Source organism: Abramis brama (genome assembly GCF_963993115.1).
Source record: "Abramis brama genome assembly, chromosome: 13".
NCBI lineage: Eukaryota > Metazoa > Chordata > Actinopteri > Cypriniformes > Leuciscidae > Abramis > Abramis brama.
This window is the reverse complement of record NC_139975.1, coordinates 28,045,463-28,069,326: the sequence shown is the minus strand read 5'-3', so window position 1 is coordinate 28,069,326 and position 23,864 is coordinate 28,045,463. Positions and strand designations below refer to the sequence as shown.

Here is a 23,864-nt window from a genome sequence, read left to right as displayed (position 1 = left end):
TCTCAAGATGCATACCAGTAATGTTTTTTTTTTTTTTCTAAGACACGTTTATAAAAGCTACTTAAATGTATTAATAAAACCATGGCCTAATCCTGGCTTAATCTTAAACCCTGTCTGTGAAGGCCATAGACATATTTCTATAGAACACATTCAATATGCACGCAAATACCTTGCACATAGATTTTGAAATGCAATACAAAACGTTTTTATTTTATTTTAAATGTATTATATAGTTTATATTTATTGTATTATTAATATATTTTTATTCATATATGGAGAGATTTTGGAGCCATTGTTTAAGAGAGTTGGTACACATATATGCCTGGTTTCACATGCTTGATGCACTTCAGTAATGTTTTTTTTTCTAAGTTTATAAAATCTTAAATGCAGTCCTAACTTAACTAAGGCCTAATTCTGGCTTAATCTAAGCCCTGTATGTGAAACCAGGCCTGAGAGTATATCTTAACCATAGGCACTTTTGACTAAAGTTTAATTTCACGTTTAAATCCATGACCTGTTCTGTGAACGCAAAAATCAGCCTAATATTCTATCACCTGTATTTATTTAAAAATACAACTGATTACATAAGCATTCTGGGTAAGATTTATTATGGCTTTTTCCATTTGTTTATATTTAGTACAGTGAAAAATTATTTCTAAATTATAAATTATTTTTTCTACATCATAAAAATGAATGTTTAACTCCTCTCTTTACATTGCAAATTTATCTATTAATCTTTTTAGCATTTATTACAACATGATGATTATCATTGCATAATGTTAGTCTATTATAATTGTTAATACTGTCCACAATAAATCCATGAGTAATTTCAGCAGAGTAGGATTTTACAAGTGTTATTAACTCTTTTCAGCATAATATGTTAACAATATTGTGTAGTGTGTTTGAAAATCATTTAATCAGTTCATAATTTTTCTCTTGATTAAAAAACTCCAATAATTGTTTTAAAGCTTAGCCATTTCTCAGCTAATGAAAGGGCTGGGGCTTCAGGATATGTGAGATTTAATTTGGTGCTCAAAACCTAACATACATATTGTAACATGTGACAGAATACAATGGCACAAAACAAGACAAATCATAAGGCTTCGATGTCTTCAGCAGATATAAGGCTAAAACAATTGAAACCAGAGAATTCTCTTATGAATCTGAATACATTTGAAACCACACACACACAAAAAACTGCAACTTCTCCTGTAGAACCAAAAGAACAGAACAGAAATGGCAGTGGATAGAGGTTATAATAACTAAAAACAAACTTACAGGGGCACCAAATTACACTCTTTTTCCATAATGAACATTTCCACAAACATTCACACCGCCAAATTGTCATGTTAATAACATTATTTTTTGGTTCTTTTGAATTGAAATGTAACAATAATTAGCCTGTTTGAACCTTGCTTTTGTAGAAATTAAAGCCTTTATGCATTTGGAAGAACCACTTTAAGCTGGTGAAATACTGAGATGCCACATAAAACTTCCCACACGGTTCCACTCGTTCCCAAGGTGCATGTGGTGAATTATGAGCAATATCAGATTACATTAAGCATTTTGTTGGGTCACTAAACTATTTAATGCTAACTATCAGAATATGTTTTAATAGTTTCATAATTTGAATGAGTTTCAAATACATACATGCTGTTAGTGAGGGTTAATGTTAGAAATATTTTAGCATGGAGTAACCACAAGGCTAGGAAAAAGAAATGAATATGTTTTAAGGCAATACAAACATTTGAATGATCATTGTAAAAAACTGCAGTACTGGAGGGTTTGGATTCCATGTGCAGTTCCTGACGGCTGAAACCTTAAAGGGATAGTTCACCTAAAAATGTAAATCCTGTCATCATTTACTCACCTTCAAGTTGTTCTAAACATTTTTATGTTCTGTTGAACAACCACAAAAAAATACATTTTGAAGAATGCGGATAACCAAACGGTCCCCATTGACTTCCATAGTATAAAAAAACACTATGGAGGTCACTGGGGACCAGAAACAGTTTGGTTATCCGCATTCTTCAAAATATCATTTTTATTTGTGTGTGTGTTCAACAGAACAACGATACTCATACAGGTTTAGAACAACTTGACTGGGAGTAATTGATAGCAGAACTTTAACTTTTGGGTGAACTGTCCCTTTAAGACCATCAGCCAATGATGTTGGAGATGTTGTGTGATGCCCATGAATGAATTTAAATGAATGTGTGACAGAACCAAATGACTAAATCTAACAAATGTCACGTTTTCTCAATCCTTGAAAGGTTACTCATAAGTGGTATTTATGCGGATAAAGTGCACCCTAAATTAAGTATGAGGGATTGAAAATCATTCTTCTACACAGGCATGAAATATTGTGTAAACCTGTCTAGCTCGCATTCTTTTTGGATGACAGAAATGAAGCATATTGAAGGGCCATTATATTTTTTTTGCAGTTTTTTCTAATTTTTCCTTGCCAGAAATCTCAAAATAATGTCCCTGATGTTTTACTTTTGAGTAAACTACTTTTTTTTTTTTGTAATTATAAAATTAATACTTAATAATACTTATACTTAAGACATACTTAATAATATATTGTTTTGCATTACAACAATGAAAATAAGATTTTTCCCCCCATTACACCCTAGTGAAAAAAACCTATACCAAAATGCATTTAAAATAGATTTATTTCATACTAAGTATCCTAGAAACCCATTAACATATTTACTGACATATCGCTTAAGACTTACTAATATAAATATTACAATTAAACTTTATTTGGAGTACTTCTTTATTGCACAATGCACATTTCTTAATATTAAGCTTAACATGTGTTTTAATATCACTATTAGTAAGGATAGTATGATCAGTATTAGTCTTTAAATGCTAGATACTTAAAGTGTACCTAAAGTATACTAGCAATGGTTCCATTTCAGCACAATTAAATATACTTAAGTTTATCTTTAGTTGGACGTCAGCACTATTTCTGGATAACTAAAGTACATTAAGTAGAAAAAAAAGATTGCAATTGCAGGAGGGTATTTATACTGTATTAAGTACGTAACATGTAAATGTATTTGTAGTATACTTAGCATAAAATAAATGTATTTCAAATATATTTGAGTATATTTAATTTTCACTAGGGCAGTAATGTGATTTTTTTGGGAAATGTGCTTGTCATGAAAATAATGTCACAATGGAAAAGTGGCATTATTTTCTGTCTCATTTATTTCCTTTGATTTTGAGATGAAATACGACCAGTTTTGTGGGATTTGCCTTTTAGTGATGGTGTAATTGAAAATAGAAAAATAAACAACAACAACATTTAAAGATAAGCACGCACGCGTGCACACACACACACACACAGGGATAGTTCTTGGCGTAAAGTAACTAAAATGAGTTGCAGGCACATTCTTGCACTGAATTATCATCAATGTTAATAATTCCACAGTTTAAGGTCCTCAGCATGGGCAGGTACTCTTAGGATCGGGCGGATGCGTCAGCCTCACTCTGCCGTCTTCTCTCTCCACGTCTCTGTAGATCAGGGACTTTTGTGCTTTTAGACGACATGCCAGGCACATGAAAATGGAGTCCACATTCTGGCTCTCCTTGGGATCTTTGGCTGATGTTTCAAACAGTAGCATGTTATGGGAATCTGCAAACTTAAGGGCAGTGTTGGAAGGGACCTGGATATGGTCAATTAGATCGCATTTGTTTCCCACCAGAACACGAGGCACTGAGGATGACACACCGTGCCCGTTACACTCCTGAATCCAGGTCTTTAGGTTCTGGAATGAGGCCATTTTTGTGACGTCATACACAAATACCACAGCATGCACATTGCGGTAGTAGTGCTCCACCATGCTCTTCCGAAAGCGCTCTTGGCCCGCCGTGTCCCATACTTGTACCTGTTAGAGAAGAAACAAGACAGAAACTAATTTCAAGGTTGCAGAGAAGGTGAAGGAGAAAATGGATGCATCATAAATAAACTAGCATGACAATAAATAAATCTCCTTTGGCTATTTTTTGAAGCATTCATGGTGTGACGGTAAATCCAAATGATTACTGGTCAAATATTTGACATTTACTCATAATTGTATATGACTGTGCTCTTTAAATGTCATAGTGTTTCCCTTTTTTAATTTATGACAACATAAATTGGCTCAACATAAAGATCATTCCAGTGTTGATGCATTTGGAATATTTAGTACTGGCTTCTATTGCATTAGACGGATGTGTAACTTTCTCAAAATACATTTATAATAACATACAAGATACATACAAAAAACTTGATCAAAATGAATGTATTAAAGGGGTGACTGAACACACACACACACACACACACACACACACACACACACAGTGAGAGAGATGTATAGACAGAGAAAGACGATAGATAGATAGATAGATAGATAGATAGATAGATAGATAGATAGATAGATAGATAGATAGATAGATAGATCTCATCTGTGTGTGTGTGCATGTGTGTGTTATATGTCATCCCCTTTCCATCAGTCTATTGTATTAATCACAATAAATGACTGGCTCTAGATGGTAGCTGTGGAACATGCTAGTGGGTCATTCCGTGTCAAATCAACCAAAGTGTAGAATTTTTTCCTGGCTCAAATTTTTGATTTTGTTAATATTTCTTCTGAAGAAAGACAAAGATTAATAGTGATGAAAGCCAAAAATATTAAATGTCATGGATGTATATTTGCTGAATAATCCACTACTTTGCAGAGGGAGTCAAAATGACAATTTTCACCTGAGATTTGGAGCCAAATTACACGGGGGTAAAAATGACTTTAGAAAGATGGTAGCATCATTATTTTATTTTTACACTGAGATTGGTAGGTCTATTATTTAAATCTGTTGACTTTAGCAATCTTTGTAACATTATATGCCAACAGAGACAGTTCAAAAATGGGAAAAAGCAATTCTTGTGTTTTTTGCCTGAAGTTTGCATGCCTGTAACTCAAGAAGTATTAAAGATATATTAATATCCTTATATATCTTTGGTTTTTGACCACTGAAAATGTGTTCAATTGACCAATTTACTCATGGAGGTGCATTAAGATGAAATAGCAGGTGTGATGAATTTTAAATGGTCGACATTATGGCATGTAATTTGATTTGTCTGAAATGAAAGACGATGACCAGGCGCCTTGATGCAACATGCGATCAGAACATTGATATTACTCAGAATGTAAACATCGAGCTTCCTCATGATGCTGCTGTCTGTCACACGTCCACCCAAACACACAATACAATCGTGACCCAACGAGATATCGGCCTTCGGAAAGAAACCAGCCCCGACAATATATCCCACCTTTATTTTCTCGCCCTCGATTTCCACGGCTTTCTCCCTGAAATCCACGCCGATGGTGGCTTCAGTCTTGCAGGGGAAGGCTCCGCCGGTGAAGCGGAAGGTTAAACAGGTCTTACCCACATTTGAGTCGCCGATGACAATGATTTTAAAAATCCGCGTCTGCACACTGTGGTCTAGAGACGTGCTCAGGTCTAGAGACGACGTGATGTTGGCATGGCGTGAGTTGGCAGTTCTTTCTCTGTTTTCTGGGAATTCATTTGCCATAACGGTGAAATGATGTACCGAGCCTGGTGTTCACTGGTCCGGCGGTGATGATGGTGGTGGGGATGGGGGAAGGGATGGCAGATACACTCCCTTTGCAGATGCAGTGAGTTTACATAGACTGACTGACACTAGCTGATGCAGTAGCCTAAACGCAATAAAAATCGTATAATAGCTGAAAAATAAATGAAACTTTACCCATAGTTGAATAAAAATGACAGCATGGGTGTGGTATTTAAATTTAAAGGGATAGTTCACCCCAAATTTAAAATTCTGTCATTATTTTAATCTCATGTTGTTCCAAACTTGCTGGTATTATTGCAGTGGAATACAAAATAATTTTGAAAGAATCTTTATGTAGCTCTTTTCCAGACAGTTCATAGTGATCATATAGTCAACAAAACATCATAACATCATAATATGACTCGTGCTCTATGGTGCAAGTTGCCTTAAGTCATATGATTGCTTACAATGTGAGAAATATACCAAAGAAGTTATTTACGGAAAATACCCCTCTGCAAAACTGTTATGTTATATGCATTTTGTTCAGAAAAATAGTTTGGCAAGGTTTGATGTCTTTGTCTACACTTGCCATTTCTAGGATGTGTCATAACTGAGCATTACACTTGTTTTAATATGTGGAATGGAGAATGACATTTCATTGCAATCATTGCTGCGGGAATCAATAATGACAGAATTTTCATTTTCAGACCTTTAACCATATTTTATTGCTCTATCATAGCTCATAGATTTATAGAGTTCATTTATGTTTAATTTATGTATCAATCGAAAATTGTTAATATACACTAAGAGTATGTAGCAATAAAAATAATGTGTATAGCTCGGATAGTTTGGTCTTGAGTGAATTTAATAAGAAATTCATATTCATATTTCATAGTTCATATTGAGATCTGACTTTTGTTTGCAAACTTTAGTATCTTGGCAAATCTGTTGCACAGATTGTGACGTTGTTGAGATCTCTTCTCAAACTCTAGAGCAGACAAATCAGATAAACAGTAAAAAATCCTGTCTAGGAGATGATATCATTCATATCTCACTGTGATTTTTATTTCCTATGCATTAATTAATTAGTACTATTGCATGATTCATCACTGTGGCGTCTTACATTTAAAATGTAATAGACCTCAAATTAAATTAATAGGCCCACATTAATTTACTTAGTAATATTGTGCAATTGTGGCATTTTGTAAAATAATTGGTATATATTAAAGAGTTGAAACAAAAAGACCATAATAGTATTATTTATTTGCCCAGTGTGGCAGTAAGTATCTTACATAATTGTGTTCTTGTCTTATTTTTTGTACAGCTACCACATCAATAGCAACATTTGTACCATACATTGCCTCATTCCACTCTGACAAGGCCATTTTGTTCTAACGCACTGAAGAATGCAAGAAATTCAACAGGCAGTATTTCAGACAAATTGCAGACATTCTGGAATGTTTTATGTTCAATTTATGTTAGAAAATAAGGTATGTAAAATGATTGTTTACTCTGTGGAATATATAAAAATGTACAAGCTAATATTTTTATAAATTAAAAACAGAATACCAGACATCTTATCCTTGGGTCAATGAATGGGCAGTTCCAAAGCTAACAAACATTTAACAACATTGATGAGGGCATTTTAAGTGCATTGGTGCACTTAATACATTTTTTAATACAATATATAAACCCAATTTCCAGAAAAGTTGGGACATTTTGTATAATGCAATAAGAATCTGTGATTTGTTAATTCTCTTGAACTTTTATTTAACTGACAAATGTACAAAGAAAATATTTCCAATGTTTTCACTGACCAACTTAATTGTATTTTGTAAATATCATTTTTTTATTTTTTTATTTTTATTTTGATGGCTGCAACACACTCCAAAAATTCGGAGACAGAGGCATGTTTACCACTGTCACATCACATTTCCTTTTAATTATACTTTTTAATCATTTGGGTTTTGAGGATACTAATTGTTGCAGTTTTGCAAGTGTAATTTTTATTCAATCTCGCCTGATATAAGACATCTACTCAACAGTCTGTGGTCATCATTGTCTGATTCTCCTTTGATAGACACGAGCACGTGCAGAATGGGGTGTTGTCTTGCTTGAGGCCTAGTGTTGTCTAAAGTTGACATCTTGATGGCAGTATATGTCTCTGTACAATCCCAATATACACATCAACTGTACCTTCACACATATGCAAGTCACCCATGCCGTTTGCACTGATGCACCCTCATACCAGGACAAATGTTTGCCTTTGCACCTGTCGTTGATGAAAGTCTGGATGGTCCCGTTCATCTTTGGGACTAAGAACTTGATGTCCGTTTTTTCCAAAAACAAGCTAAAACATCTGACCACAGCACATATTTCCAACGTCTTTTAGACCATCTGAGATGAGATTGGGCCCAGAGAACTCGCCTGCATCTCTGCTTTGAACAGATGTATAGCTTTCTCTTTGCAGATTTAAGTTGCATTTCTTGATGACTGTGTCAAGTGAAAACGGTTTTCCAAAGTACTCCTGAGCACATGTGACTATATTTAACAGTAGCATGATGGTTTCTCATGCAGTGCCATTTGAGGGCTCAAAGGTCATGCACATTTAATGGAGGTCTCCTGCCTTGCCCTAAACAGACTGAGATTTCTCTGGATTTCCTGAATCTTTTCACAATATTATGTATGGTAGATGGTGAAAAACATAAATTCTTTGCAATCTTGCATTGAAAAATGTGATTTCTGAATTGTTTGACAATTCCCTCATGAAATTTGGCACAAAGTGGTAAGCCATGACCCATCTTTGCTTGCAATTTGCTTTTACACCCAATCACAATACCCTCACCTATTACCAATTCACCTGCTAATTGTGGACTGTTTCAAAAGAGTTTAACTTGGATATTCTATTATCTTTTCAACTTTTTTGTAGTGTGTTGCAGCCATATATTTACAAAAAACAGTTGGTCAGTGAAAACATTGGACAACTTTTCTTTGTACTTTTGTCAGTTAATAAAAAGGTTCAAGAGAATTAACAAATCACAGATTGTGGATTTTATTGCATTTTACAAAAGGTCCCAACTTTTCTGGAAATGGGGTTATATCTATATTATCTAATGGATTTCTGTCTATTGCTCAGATCACTTGAAGGTATGTTGCTTTGAAGTCCGTTCCCAAGGCATTTCTAGCATTGCATTTGTAAATCCCTGAGTTCATGAGGCCTGGGTCCTGTATTACCAAATTCCCCTCCTCTGTCATGTGAATTCCACTCTGTGCTGTGAAGCGACTATTGGGTACAAGTGTGGTGCGTCCAGGCAGAGTCCAAGAAATGTCTGGTTTGGGTATGCCAGAAGCTATGCAGTTCAGAATCACAGGAGACCCCCTGTTAACTCTGGTTATTGAAGGTGGAGCATGAGTGATTTGAGGTGGAAACACCATAATACTCACTGGATATGACAATGTTGATGATCCAAATGTGTTTTTGGCTTTGCAGGTATATGTTCCTCTATCAAATTTGGAAGTTTCTTTTACCTGAAGTGTGCCATTAGATAAATATGTTACTCTTCCAATAACTTGAGGCTTGTCCAAGACCAGGCCATTTGGAAGAGTCCAGGTAATTGTTGCCTGAGGCCAACCATCCGCATTACATGGCATATTCAGTGTCTGCCCAAATGAAATCTTCATTGTTGCAGCAGTACTTCTAATTTGAGGCTTTTGTCCCAGTTCTAAAGCATAGCGCTTTTCTCCTTGTCCAGCTACATTTTTGGCCAAGCATCGATATACACCTTTGTCAATGACACCTGGTTGCATAATGTGTAAAGTCCCATTTCCCAGGAAGTGAGTGAACCGTTGAAGTTTCATGCCTGGATTCAGTGCTGTTCCATTGGGTAGAATCCAAAGAAACTCTGGCTTTGGTTTTCCTGTAGCACGACACTCTAAAGAAATGTCATCACCATCTGGTTTGAGAGGAAGAACTTCTATATTTGGCACTGAAAAGCTCGGCTTCTCAGCAAGTGATGCTACTTCCAGGTCAACTGCTAGACTTGCTTCCCCTATGAAATTCTTGGCTACGCACAGAAACCGACCTTCATCAGTCTTTCGAATGCCCCTCAATTCAAGAGTGCCATTCCTGTGGACTTGGAACCTGCCTCCCAAATATGGGGTGGGTAGAGACATGCTATACGGTGTGGTCCAGGTGACCTGTGGCTCAGGCATACCCTCTGCTTTGCAGTCCAGCAGCAGTGTTTGGTAATACACTGCTAAAACTTTGTTCTCTGTTCGCCCACTCTGTCCATTGATTTGCGGCCCTTTAACATCAACTAGAAGCTTCACATTTTTGATGTAATCTCCGGCTGGGTTCCGTGCCACACAAGCATACTTTCCCTGATCAGCCAAAGTCAGTTTTTTTATGATCAGAGTCCCATCATTCAGGATTTGGTATTTGACCGAAGATGAGGTAATTATCTCATTCCTTGGTGAGATCCAGATAATCGTAGGTGGTAAAACACCTGTAGCATCACACTTCATTTGGACTGATTGCCCGAAAGGTGCCCACATGGATACCTGCTCTTTAGAAGATATTTGAACTGAGTTTGGCACCACTTGGACAATTACTTTCATTGCATCCTCCCCCAGGTTGTTCTTAGCGAAGCATGTGTAATTGCCTTCATCCTTTTTTCCCATTTGTTGCAACAAAAGCGTTCCATTCCCAAAGATGATATAGCGCCGATTACGGGTTCCGCTGTCATCCGACTGAAGGGCATTGTTGATCATGGTGCCATCTGGGAGGCTCCATGAAACCTCAGGGTCTGGAAGGCCAGAAGCTACACAGTCCACCAGGAAGTTGTCTCCATTAGCTATTCTTTTATGTTGTGCCCCATTGTTCTCTATCTTTGGCGGCCTCATGAGAACCTCTACTTGGAACAGCTCCATGTCCTCACCATTTGGTCTTTGATACATGCAAAAATAATTGCCTCCATCTTTCTCAGTCAGTCTCAGAATTCTCAGAGTGCCATTGGGGAAAGCAGTGATGTGCCTTTGTGGACTGAGAACAAAAAGAGAGAAATTGTTTACACCTTTTTATGACAACTGAACTCTTTCATAGTAATTAACTATGATAGAATAAAATAGCTCATATAATTCTTCCTACGCTGCACACCGTGCGATTTCTTTTCCCTGTCCATTACAATTGTTACTTGTCAGATTTTGTCAGATATGAGTCCGGTGAGATTTTGCATAAAAACTAAGCTGGACAGAGTGGCATCTATGCTTATTCAGACTGTGTGATACATCTACAATTTTGGTCATGATTGACAGCGCAGACTGGGAAGTCCACATCCATTCAGGGGTGCATTTCCCATATAGTGACGTAACTCACTGCATAACTCCGTAGTACTATGAATCATGGTATGCATTGGTTTTCCGAAACCTTAGTAACATCGCCACACCTCTGTTGTTTGAACCGTGTTATAGATAAAATTAACTAATTTAATAATTTATGATCTTTACAACAGAACTGAATCAACACTGAACTGACTTTAGCTGAACGACAGCCAAAATGCATAATTTTGAAACAATCTATATTGTATAAAGTGCTATATAAATAAAGGTGACTTGACTTGACATTGGCTCAACATATGGGAGTGTAGATAATGGCATCACGTTTTGCTTTGTAATGTTTTATTTTGACCTCTAGAGGTCCCCATAGGACTCTCGTGTGTAAACGTGTGCCTTTAGTAATCAGTGCTATTGTTTTCTCGTTCTGTGCTGTGTATTTAAGCTGGTCTGTTTCTCTGTATCTTTGCCTGGTTATTGTTGTTCCTAAGCAAGTTACTGTCGTAAGTCTGCTCTTGTTCCAAGAAGTTTTCTTTTGTGCCTTTTGAATTGTTTCCCTGAGTTTATTTTTGCAGTTTTAGGAACCTTTTTCTGAGTTTTTGTTTTGGAGATTGTTGTTTCTCCTTTTGGATTTTTTGGATGCTTTTTTGGTCTGGATATTATGTGGCTGTCTTGAAGAAAGGGATTTTTTGTACCCACATGAAAGTGTTGGAGTAATAACTCCTGCTAATTAATCCAATCAATTCGAGATTGCAGTTAATGTAATATTATTATAGTTAATGTAAATTAACAAACAACAGAAAGCTGTTCATTTATTTTAATCACGTTAACATTCTGTATTTAACTGCTGTATACTTTACTCTCGTATATATTCAGTCAGCAGCTTACTCCACAACATAATTTCTCTGAAATGCTGCTGTAAAGAACATGGCATCTGAGGACTAACCTTTGTGTTTCCTGTCAAGACAAACTTTGAATGTTGACATCACAAAGCTTTGTTTGAAAGTAAAAAAAAAACGTGGTTTTTGATGAGCACTAATTGTTCTGAGCAAATAAAGACAAACTAGTTGTTTGACTGAATGTCTTTCTCACTGTCTCTCTTTCACACCACACATTGGGTTTTCATGTTTTATATTGTACAAACTGTATATTCTATCATCATCAATTGCTGTACTCCTATCCACCTTTTTCCTACGCCCAGCTTCCGTTAAACTGTAAACAGCAGTGAAAGGTCCGCCCTATGGACGCAATAATAAGCTTTAAAAAAAATCTGGGTGCAATGAAATGACATTATTCACATTAATATTAAAGGATTAAAAGGAAATTTAAGTGTAAAAGGATTAACAAATTACAAGAACAGACCATGATTAACCCCAAAAGCTTGATTATTTCCACAGCAATATTATGGGTGTGTTAAATATCACTGTAGTAATATATATATATATATATATATATATATATATATATATATATACACTGTAAAAAGTGAACGTTTTTCGTTTTTCACGATAAAATGTGATAATTTCAGTTGAGAAAACTTAATTTCTTTAGGTGTTACCAATTGAAGTAATTTTTTTAAGTTGATCCAACTGTTCACTTTTTACAGTGTATATATATATATATATATATATATATATGTGTGTGTGTGTGTGTGTGTGTGTGTGTATTATGTAACATACTTTGCCTTAATGAATGTTCATTAACTTTAGTATTGAGTGATAATATCTCAAAGTGCTTAACAAATAACAAATACTGTATTTACCTACTTTAGAAATGTTACCGTTAACACTAATAGGGATAATAAGTGTAAAGCATCCGTGTGAAAACACACCTGGAAAGAGACGTGCAAATTTGGGGCGAAAAACGAGAGATTCTCAGTGCACTTCAGTGATTTATTCATGGGATATTTTGTAAATTAAATCGGGACAGTAGACCACAAATGCACAGTATATGTTGTTGTCTTTTTTCATGCTACAGCGGAATACAAAGAAATAAGAAAATAGGAGGAAAAGAATGCAGCGACTGAAAAGAGCTCTTGCCATATTCTTGTGATGCGATATCACATTAAAAAAACAAGCTTTGTGTTATTCTTCTGAAGTCTGAAAATAAAAGTTTAAAGGAAATTGACAGCTTATTCAGTCAAAATGGCTGATGATGATTATTTGTAGTGGAACCTTATTATTTGAAATTATTTGTTTCAGTCTTTTTGAATGGAATTTCCCCAAACTGTAAGTACCACCCATAATTCAAAATGCATTAGTCTCGTCAGGAAAAAGGTGGATTGGTTCTTCATTAAAATGTTGTAGCTAAAGTCACATTGCATGACTGTGAACCAAAATTTCAGAAATTTGAATAAGATTTATTTTTTTTTTTTTTTTACATAATTTAATTTTGATAAATTTTAGTTGTAGGCATAATAATGACTGACTAATGTTAAACATTTGTTATGTAACTGCTTTAAGTAGCCTGCTGCATAGCTGTCTGAGCATTTAGACAAATTGCCCTTGCATCCCGCTCTGTTACTGTATTGTCTGGATCAGCAGGGGTTGTTTGGGCTGAGACAGACTGCTTGTTTAATCTACGCCAGACATGGTTTGAATTCCACTAGTGATGAAGTTGGCCTGCTGTGAGTTTGAGAGCATATGTCAGCTTGAACAGTGAGGACCAATAATTGCTCAAAAGAGAAAAGTAAAACACTTAATAAAGGAGAAATAACAATACAGCTGTGACGGCTTGACTTAAATAATACCACTGTAGGATTGTTATGAAAGGGAAAAGAAGTTCCCACATTATTAAGCAGAAAAACTCTTCATAATTTTATTCTAGAAAAAAAATTAAAATCTTGCTCGATAGAACATATATACAGTAGCTTATATTTAACAGCATAAAACATGCTACCTGTACTGATGTTCCAGTATGTTTTTAGATGGCAGTCTCCAGACTGTACCTCTGTGGGAACCTATGGACTCTGGACAATGCAGGAAAACTATGGATCCATATGTTGCCTTGACACTGTGTTGCTGGTATAGGCCTTTCCAGGGGCCAGGAGCCTCTTGCCTAACATCCATCTGCACCGTTCTTTTAGCAAAACCCACTGGGTTGGTTGCTGAGCACTCATACCTCCCTGAATCATTGGGAGTGACGTTCTTTATATAAAGTGTTCCATTTGGGAAAATAAATATCCGGCTTCCAATAAACTGCGTGGGCTTGATTTGTGAACCATCAGGGAGAACCCACTTAATAAGAGGGAATGGCTCTCCTTTAGCAGTGCAATCCACATATACGTTTCTTCCAATATTCGTAAACATTGTCTCATACGACATCTCAACAATTATTGGAGGTAGCGCTGCAACACGAATGTGGTATGTGAGTGTATCAGCTCCTGCTACATTGCTGGCAATACACTTATAATCACCTTTATTGGAAAAGTTTGCTGAATGAATACTCAGTGTTCCATTTGGAAGAAGAGATATTCTTCGGTCAAGGATACCAATGTCTCGCACAAACGTCCTATCTGGAAGAATCCATGAAATCTGAGCTTCTGGTTTACCCAAGGCAATACAGTCCAAGCTGACTGGGTTTCCCAAAAACACCGAGACATCTCTGGCCCTTGAACCCATGATTTTTGGAGGCTGAGTCTGGACAACCAGGGTAACTACCATGCGGTCTGAGCCAAATTTGTTTTGAGCAGTGCAAAGGTACTGGCCTCTGTCTTGCAGCTGGACATTTTTAATCACAAAAGTACCATTTGAAAGGACCTCAAATCTTTGTCCAAGTTTTGTGTTGGTCTGAATTGTTGCACCTGTAAAGGAGTTGGAAAAAAGAATCAAGCATAAACATCAACAAACTAATAAAAAAATTTACAAGCTAAACACAGTTTAATGATAGCCGTTATTACAGAAAATAATTACAGCTGTAATTACAAGCAAGTTTTTTTTAATATACGTAAAATGTAAAAACATTTATGCATACAATAAGTGCATTGTATCAAACGATTCTTTTAAAGGGGTCATAAGATGGTTCTAAAAAGAACATTAATTTGTGTGTTTGGTTTAATGCAGGGGTGCCCAATCCTGCTCCTGGCGATCGACTGTCCTGCACAGTTCATCTCCAACCCTAATCAAACACACCTGCCTTTAATTTTCAAGTGATCTTGACGTGCTCTGAAGACCTTAATTGGTTGCTTCAGGTGTGTTTGATTAGGGTTGGAGATGAACTGTGCAGGACAGTCGATCGCCAGGAGCAGGATTGGGCACCCCTGGTTTAATGCAATGTGTTTACGCGGTTTTATGTTTAAAGTCATTATTTTACACATACCGTACATTATTGTTGCTCCTCTTTGCCCCGCCTTTCTGAAACGCGACAATTTTTACAAAGCTCATCGTTCTGAAAAGCACGGTGTGCTCTGATTGGCCATTGATTCAGTGCACTGTGATTGGCCCAATTACAATTACTATGTAAACATAAAACCATGTCTGTATTTGTGATCGTAGAAACGTCAAACAAGCGGTACTTTATACTGCTCAAAACTTACTTTGAATAGTCCGTAGCAAATTCTTTAAATACGAAAACATACTTACAGGCTGTGTCTGTGAGTCAGAAGCACCAGAATGTACTTGTAAAAGATGGAATTGCCCCACTTTTTAGAATCAGCCTTTGTGCACAGCCGGCCTTGTATTCTCGCAGGTTCTGGAAACAGTCCTCCGAAAAATACAAAGTAGTTTGGCTTTCGCAACTAAAAAAACAGCGTCTCCATGACATGCCGGTACCGGCAGCAACAATAATACAGCGATAATAAAAGTTACGCCTTCTTTCTTTGAGTATACATTTGGGCGGAGTTATGAAACTCTGCCCCCACACACTGACGTAGATTTGTGGGGGCGTGTTTGAACGAAGCGTTTTAGGAAGGCGTGACTAAGCCTTAACATTTACAAAGAATATCTCTTTAGGTTTGAGACTTTGAGCCAACCTATCTCACAAAGAGAAGCCACAATAATAATTCTGATATTAGAAATCGATCTAAATATTTTATGGGGTTTTTTTCAGTAATGTTACACCAAGTGAGAACTGTCACATATATGTTCAATTTAGCTAATATAGTTGGCCAAATAAATGTGATCAGTTTTGGTATTATCTTGGGCAATTATTAAGCATGATGGCATGATTAAGCATTTGTTTACTGTCAAAGTTAAGCACTCTAAAAGGGGATCTCATCTTCCATTCAGATAAATGCATCCACAGAAGTCTTGTAATGAAAAATCGCCTAACCTGTTGAAACTTTGGTCCATGAAACAACAGGTTTGGGGTCCCCAGATGATCTACAGGACAAGAGCACATCTGCCTCTGCTAGAGCAGATACAGTTACGGATTCAGTTGCTGTGATCCTGGGTTTGACGCCACTGCCCATCGGGTTTGGAAAGGGAATGGCAGTGATTTTTGCTCCAAAATGACTGTAGTGCCAGCGACTACCATAGGGTACGCTTGCTGTGGAGGGTGGTTTGTTTGTATATGCTAGTAAGGATGGGGGAGTCACAGGCTTGTAGGTGCTTGGGACATTTGGTGCTTGGTGAGGCTGTGGGGTGGGATAATATGCCCTTGACTTAGAAGTGACAGTCTTTCCCAGCTGGGCTTGTCGATATGCATCAAGCTGTGATTGTCTATATCTGTTTCTGAGCCTGTTGAAAAGTAAGTGGTTGCGTACATGAGACGAGCTGACATGTGGAGCTATGGTCCTCAGAAAGGAAGCTGTTGCTGACCCAGAAATGTAAGCTGTGGGCTTTGCTGTTTGAGCAGTGATTTCAGGCCAGTTGGTGACCCCTGCACCCCTTTGTTGGAAATACCAAGTTTTGTCTTGGGAGTGGTGGTGCCTTGAGCTATGAACTGTGGGCCAGAAGGGAATGCCATAGTTCTTGGCCCAGAATGGAGACTGAGTGTAGGGATGTGGTGTAATTGAGATTTGTTTTTTTGGTATATTCTTTTGGATTAGCCAAGGGTGAATAGGCACACCTTCAGGATGCATTCCCCAATTGTAAACACTCTGTTGGTCCACATTAGTTAAGGTTGGTTTCCCAGTCGTATGTGCTCTTTTTGTTTCTGAAGCATTTATGTTGCTGGTTTGAAGATGAGGGATGGCTGTTGCCGAAATCTGCCTTGTCTTATTGTCATTTGGGTGGCTATTAGATCTAAAAAGGATCTCTATGTTTTCATGCCCATACCTGTTGATCTGTCTGGGGGCAAGTGTAGCAGGAACTACTTCAGTTTCTTGCAGAGGTGTTGTACTTAGGAGCTGAACTAACCCAATGTGTTTTGTTTTGCCTTTAAATTCATTAAGCTTCTCCTTTTTTATGAATGTTGTGATAGGTGTTTTCAGAAGATCTTCTGTGACAACCATGGCTAAGCTTTCAGTTACTGGGTAATGAGTAGGAGAAACTTCTAAAATCATTGATGTTTTGTTTTGGGTTGGAGAATAAGAGTTAGTGGTCACAGTCTTGACTGGAGATTGGGTGAATGGTACTGCTGTAGTGTAAGCTAGGGTGAAATATGGTCTCTTTGGACGTGGTCTACGTGATGGAGGCCTACGGTGCCTATATGGGTATCTTCGTCTTTGGTTCCAGATGGAATTATTGTTAACCCTTATTTTCTCTTCTATTGTGTGTTTGTCTACCTGTTTTACCAGCTGTGTCTTAGGTTCAGGTACAGTTGTTGAGTCCATGTGTACTAAAGTCAAATCTGAAATGTTAGAATCACTTGTCTTGTAATTAGATTTTTCTCCTTGTGTAGTTTCTTGTTTTTCGTACTCACTTTGGGATGGTGGTTTCATCTGTTTCATATTGTAATTGTGTATGCTTGAACTTATGCTGGGACTGCTTGCTGTAACTTCTGTTTGAGTAGTTTGAAAGGTGTCAGCTGTCGAAGGGGTGGTGGTTGTAGTCATTGACGACTCTGTTACTGTTTTTGAGGTTTTTGTAATTTGTAGTTGCGTTGTAACTGGTGGCATGGTTGAGAATTTAGCATTAGCTTTTGCAAGAATCTGTTCCCAGCGGCTGGGGTCAAGCTCTTTGACAGAGTTATTCGGTTTTCTCACACTCTCCTTTATTTTCTTTTCTTTTGCATTTTGTCGGCCAAGGCCCTCTCTGTATTTTCCACTGACCCTCTGAGGTGTTAGTTTAGCAGTTGGTCGTTTGATTTCTTCATATCCTGACGCTTCGCTGTCCTCACTCTCAAAAAGCGGTAATTCACCATTAGATACGGTAACACCTTTTTGTGCTTCTTCCTTTTTACCAGTTACAACAATTAGATGAGACAACATATCAGCCCCATAGAGGTTAGCTGCTAAACAGCTATACTCTCCAGCATCCTCGTAAGTCAGTTTTTTGATTATCAAAGTGTTGTTCTGTGACACGTACACCCTTCCTTTCATGTCTGATGCTTTGAGAATTTGATTGTTTGGAAGGTACCATCTTGTCTCAATTGGATGAGGAGATGTTACTAAACAGGGAAGAGTAAGAGTGTCCCCATTCTCCACAGACATCTTCTTTCCATTTAAATCACTAGGACTTAACAGACGCATCCTGACTGTGAGTCTATAGGAGACAATGTCTACATTAGTGTCTGTCCTCACAAAGCAATGATAAAGTCCAGAGTCTGCTATACTTGCATTTTTGATTACTAGCCTGTAATTCTCCAACCTTAATTTATGGGAATCAGTTTGATCCACTGTTGTTAAGTCTGGAAGCATCCACTCCACATGCTGATGCCCTGTGCTGAGCACACTACAATCCAGACTGACTTCAGAGTGTTCTAGTACTGACTGAATTCTCCCTGGAGCTCCTCTTTGGATCATAGCCCAGGAGGAGACCACATCCTCCTCATCCCCTCTTCCAATGATGTTCTTTGATATAAAAGTGGAGAAGTTCAGCACCAGTTTTTTAGTTGTAGTTTTGCGCCTGTTCAGCTGAAGGGTGACCCTTGGTTGTAAAAGCCAGGCTGGTTCAGCTATTAAGTGTCCTTTGAGCTCTGTAAAATATGGTGATTCTTCACTTGAGGCTTGAGAGTATTGAAAAGTCACCTGGGAAGAATTTCCAAGTCTGGTTCCCCGTTCTAAAATAGCTGGGCTCTCGTAGTAATAGGCAACTAACCTCCAAAGGTTCTGAAGAGCATCTCTATCGATCTCACACTCCAGCAGTGTACGTAGAGTCACATTTACAGCAATCTCATCTGTTCTCCTCACTGGCTCCCACACCATGGAGGTGTCTTCAACAGGGTGTGTTACATTACAAGCCACGTGTGCTCGATTCCCATGGCTGTCAGAGAGAATAAAGGTCAGGTGGCCAAGAGGACGCTCCAAGTCCTTGATGTAGGGGGAATCTGGCTCCTGATCTTCCCACACGCTACTCTCTCCGATTTTTAGAGGGGACTGAAGGGAGGGTTGGCCACAGGTGAGTTGATTGGTTGAAAGCTGCAAGATCTGGCTGTTATTCAAAGGCTGTGGTGAGGCACATGCAGCACAGTTGCCAGCATCTCCAGAGTCACGGTCCTTTTTGCACTTAATAACTCCTAGAAAGAGAGAGAGGGATAGAAAATGTTTCAGTAAAAAAAACCTTTTCTTTGTTTGCCTTTTCAGTTATTTGCAGCCAGTAGAGTTGTAAACATTCAACCTTAAATTTAATGTTACAATACAATGCATCTAAGGGCCAATTCACACAGCACAGACAAATGACAACAAAGACCAAAAAAAAAAAGGGTTGGCCGTTAGATTAATAATTTTATGAAAAATAACTGTCATGTTCACACTGCCCCAACAGACACTGACAAACTCGAGCACCCACGAAAATGGTTGAGCACCCACGGAAAAACACGAGATATTCTCCATTCATTTTAACCAATAAAAATAAAAGATTGCTGCTTTCAGACACAACTTTCTTCTTGTCTCTTAATGACAACTGTAAAGACTCTAAATACAAAAGGATTTTACCCTTTATAGTTCATTTGAGGCAGTTTCTATGGCGTTAAATGTTGAGAGCGCATTATTGTAACGCGAGAGTGCATCCATTTAACGAATCTCTTCGCTCGCAAGCGGATTTCTTTCACTCTAGCACAAAACTTACTGGACGCGCGCTTTCAAATATGGCTCTGCTCTCGCTCAGATTTTACGTGTGCATGCTCAAACTTTGTCCAGTGTGCTCTTGCGAATCTCAATGCTCTTTCTGTAGAATTGTCTTTGTCCAGAAACATGCCATTTTCACTACAAGGATAATTTACAGCACACCCAGCACCTACGTCTTTGCAAGGGACGTTCATGGCCAGATCAGATTACGTCAGAGTTTGTTGCCGTTTGTTGGAAAATCATATCACGCTGCTCAGACATTCCACGACCCAACAAACACTCATTGAACATGTTCAGTTGGGTGAAAACAAACCCCGACCAACGCCAACAAATGCTGACAGTGGTAACACACTGATCCAACAAACTCCGACATACTTTGTTGGCATTTGTCTGTGCGGTGTGAATTGGCCTTAAGACTGATGATAAATGTGACTATTTAAAATAAATAATGTATGAACACACTATCTAAGAAGTTCAAAATATTTGTGTGCAATGTTTTTTTCAGTTTTATTTTATTTTATTCCATTTATATCAAATTTTGAGTGAGTGATGCAAAGGTTGGAAAATACAATCAATGTAGTTTCACCCTCATGATTTTTGTCCCACTCCAAGAGCCAATGTAAGTGGCAGTCACAGGCCCAGGGGTTTCCATGCAGGGATAGGACTTCCAGCCTGTGCAAGTGCTGCAGAGTTCCAGGCAGAAGGTATTCTAGTTGGTTGTCTGCCAGGTGCAGGTGCCGCAGTCCTGAGCTCCAAAATGTGCCCAGGACTGAAACAGTAATAAATGTGTGAGAGTGAATGTCCTGCAGTCTGTTTCCCTCCAGTTGCAATAGCTTTAATGATGCGAGTCCTCTGAATGAAAAGGGCTCAATGAAGTCAATATGGTTGTGGTCTAAATGAAGCCGTACAAGGCTTGTCAAGCCCTCAAACAAACTGGGATCAACTCTTTTGAGTTTGTTGTAGCTCAACTTGAGTATCTGTGCCGAAGAAGAACAACAATTACTCAAATGCTATTTCAAAGTCATGTCTCATAACTATTTATATTGTTTTATCGAAAACTAGAGACACAAAGAAGCTACAGTACAGTAGTTATATATAATGTGTTTTCTTTTGTACATCTCATATAACCATATATGAATATATACCTGGAGGGAACGGAGGTGGTAAAAGGATCCGGAAGACACAGAGGAGATATCGTTTCCATGGAGCATAAGCATTTCCAATTGCCGTAGGTTCACAAAATCTGAAGACCCAATCGTGCCAATGCTGTTATATCTTTGTAGTAGACAAAGAGGATTAAGGAAAAAATGTTAGCTTAAGATATATCACATTGATTACCCCTTACTTTTGTAAGATACAGAGTAATCAACACCAATTTTGAATATCATTTAATTAATAGAATTTAATTAAAGAAATTCATACAACCACAAGTGTCACAATACCCATTTTTTCTTCATTTTGAGTATCAACTTCTTTTTGTGAAGTGTTTTGCTTAAAAAGTGTGGTTATCCTGTGTGACTTAAGTGTTCATCTTTGTGCCTCTTTATATGCACATTTGTATTTAAACATGAATATGTTCGGTTTGCCAGTAGTTCTTTAGCTAAAAGCAAAAGCCAACAACACAGTAGCTTACCCTAAGTTGAGTCTCTCTGTGTCCTGGGGTAGGTTTCGTGGGGCAGAGAGGAGGTGACGGAAGGTACAGTGCACTTCCTTAGGGCTGGGGCAACTACAGGACCTTGGGCATGCATACAGGCAGCATGATGGCAAGATGAGCAGCAGATACAGAGCTGCCAACATCAGGAGAGTAGGTACACCCACTGGAGCCATGACCCACTCATGCCATTATCTGATTTAGGAACAGTGTGACTGCAAAGCACATACAGTATAATGTAAGCAATGTGTTGATACAAATCAAGTAACAGCAATCAGTCTACAATTTCACTTGCAAAATATAGAAATGACTGAAAGTTCAAATTAAGCAAAACACAAATTTAAATGTTTAAAAAAAAGATTTGAACTTATGTTGGATTGATGTTGAATGTCTCCTAGAAGCTTTTTGAGTTACCATGTGACAATACGCCTGAAGTGTGATGACTCATAAACCTCTGAAAGTTGTGCCCATGCCTGACTAGCAGAGATAACATATTGCAACATTTTAAAAAACAAAATCCACATATGTCTCTTAAAGAATGACTGAGGAACTGTGATTCAAGCAACATACTACTCATCAGTTTATTTGATCCGTGACAGATGTAATGTAATCAATTATAATGGCAATGCGCAAGTACCTAGTTTTAGGTATTTATTAATATTAATAATCTGTAGACACTGTGAAGTGTGACCTAATTTAAGCAATTATAATTACTGCACATATTTAGGAATATTTACTGTGTTGTACATACAACAAATATATTGCTATGTTATTTGCACACACAATTTGCTGAAATGTTTATCTCCGGTAAAGCATTGTATGGGTTTCCTACCACAATCTGGCAACTCATCTACAGCTTAATTACACAAACTACATTTAAGAGAAAGAAGAAAAGTGTTGCACTTTCTAAATACAAAAATGTTTAGATTTTGAGACACAGAAATGCCTGTTTTGCATTTTAATTACTTTTCTGCCAGCTTGGGTTGCTCAAATCTGCTGTTTAGTGCAGAGCAGCCAAAAAAGTGAAACGTCAGGCATGATTTATTCAGCTGACAGAAGCCCAATGATGACCCATGATGACTCTCAGACCATTTTGGACAATTTTATTCTCTCTGCATTCCTGTCTCTTTCATGCTGCTACCAGCTGCTGGTAGGATAACTACTCTAAATCAGGATACTGACTGAATGAATATTTACATGGGCCTGTAAATAAGTCCAACAATTTACATCCAGTATTTTCTGGTTTGGTATTTGAATGTATTATGAATTATGATTGGTCTAACTGCTGTTGCACACCCTACTTGCACAGAAAACTACTTGCACTGTAGAAAGTATCTAGTGGCAGCTTATGCAATAAAGCATAATCATAAGTTTACTATATCTTGCAAATGACTGGGTCCCTAGTAATATTAAAGTTTCATACAAATTAGTTCTGCTTTGACTTTTGAGGGCATAATTTATGTTGAAATTAATTCAAATTGATCTTTGGTGACTTGAATTACTGTGGAATACTGGCTGATTGCCCTGGAACTCAAGACAGAGATTCACTTTACTTTTAAAATATTAACTAAATTCATACATAATTATGTCAAAGATATTTAAAAAATCATCAAACCTCAACGCTTCTTTTGAAGTTAACTTTTGCTCAGGCTTCAGTTCTGTTTAATATGCAAGGTCATAAGTCAAATTTATGTGAATTTATTCAAATAGGATAAAACTCAGATTCTAATGAAACCACAAAGTTCCCCCTAATGTCCAAGAGGAACTACAGTGAACTCTTCAATATGCACTGAAATATTTATAAGAAAGCTCTGAAGGAAAAAAAAAATGGCATGCTATTTGTGATAATTAGATGCTGAGACAGATCTCAACTTGAGTCCCTTGGAACAAATATTGCGTCTTACCTCAAGATTCCTGTTGACAAAACGTTACAGGTGAAGACGAAGTGTGTAATTGTTTGCAGATGACTTGTTAAAGTTCCGTAATTTTGTTTATCCCTATACTTGACTGAGCAGGAAATGTTGGAGGCTCTGAGTGATGGAGGCTTATCTGGAGAAAGTCGGACTCCAGGAGTAGCAGTCAACTACATCTGGAGAAGTGCTTAACTCCCACCTACACTCCTCCTCTGAACTGGCCTGTACAGGGGGAGGGAATGCTAGGAGACTTGGCTTCCATCCATCCCCTCTCTTCCTCCA

At 37.6% G+C, this 23,864-nt stretch overlaps 2 protein-coding genes and 1 long non-coding RNA gene across 3 annotated transcripts; 1 reads left to right on the top strand and 2 right to left on the bottom strand.

Moving 5' to 3' along the window:
- Nucleotides 1-597: 597 nt before the first annotated feature.
- rab33a (RAB33A, member RAS oncogene family) lies at nt 598-5,669 on the bottom strand. The gene is made up of 2 exons (XM_084133997.1): nt 5,318-5,669; nt 598-3,896 (listed from the first exon to the last, which is right to left on the bottom strand). The coding sequence occupies exons 1-2, from the start codon at nt 5,579-5,581 to the stop codon at nt 3,450-3,452; spliced, it is 711 nt and encodes a 236-aa protein (XP_083990123.1). The 5' UTR covers nt 5,582-5,669; the 3' UTR covers nt 598-3,449.
- On the top strand, nt 5,400-23,815 carry LOC311095474. The gene is made up of 3 exons (XR_014608837.1): nt 5,400-5,535; nt 21,684-21,822; nt 23,685-23,815. It is a non-coding gene; the product is annotated as an uncharacterized lncRNA (long non-coding RNA).
- Nucleotides 6,831-23,768, bottom strand: LOC311095472 (matrix-remodeling-associated protein 5). The gene is made up of 7 exons (XM_084133996.1): nt 23,574-23,768; nt 21,652-21,884; nt 21,164-21,293; nt 20,605-20,995; nt 16,181-19,468; nt 13,811-14,714; nt 6,831-10,622 (listed from the first exon to the last, which is right to left on the bottom strand). The coding sequence occupies exons 2-7, from the start codon at nt 21,843-21,845 to the stop codon at nt 8,714-8,716; spliced, it is 6,816 nt and encodes a 2,271-aa protein (XP_083990122.1). The 5' UTR covers nt 21,846-21,884; nt 23,574-23,768; the 3' UTR covers nt 6,831-8,713.
- Nucleotides 23,816-23,864: the final 49 nt, after the last annotated feature.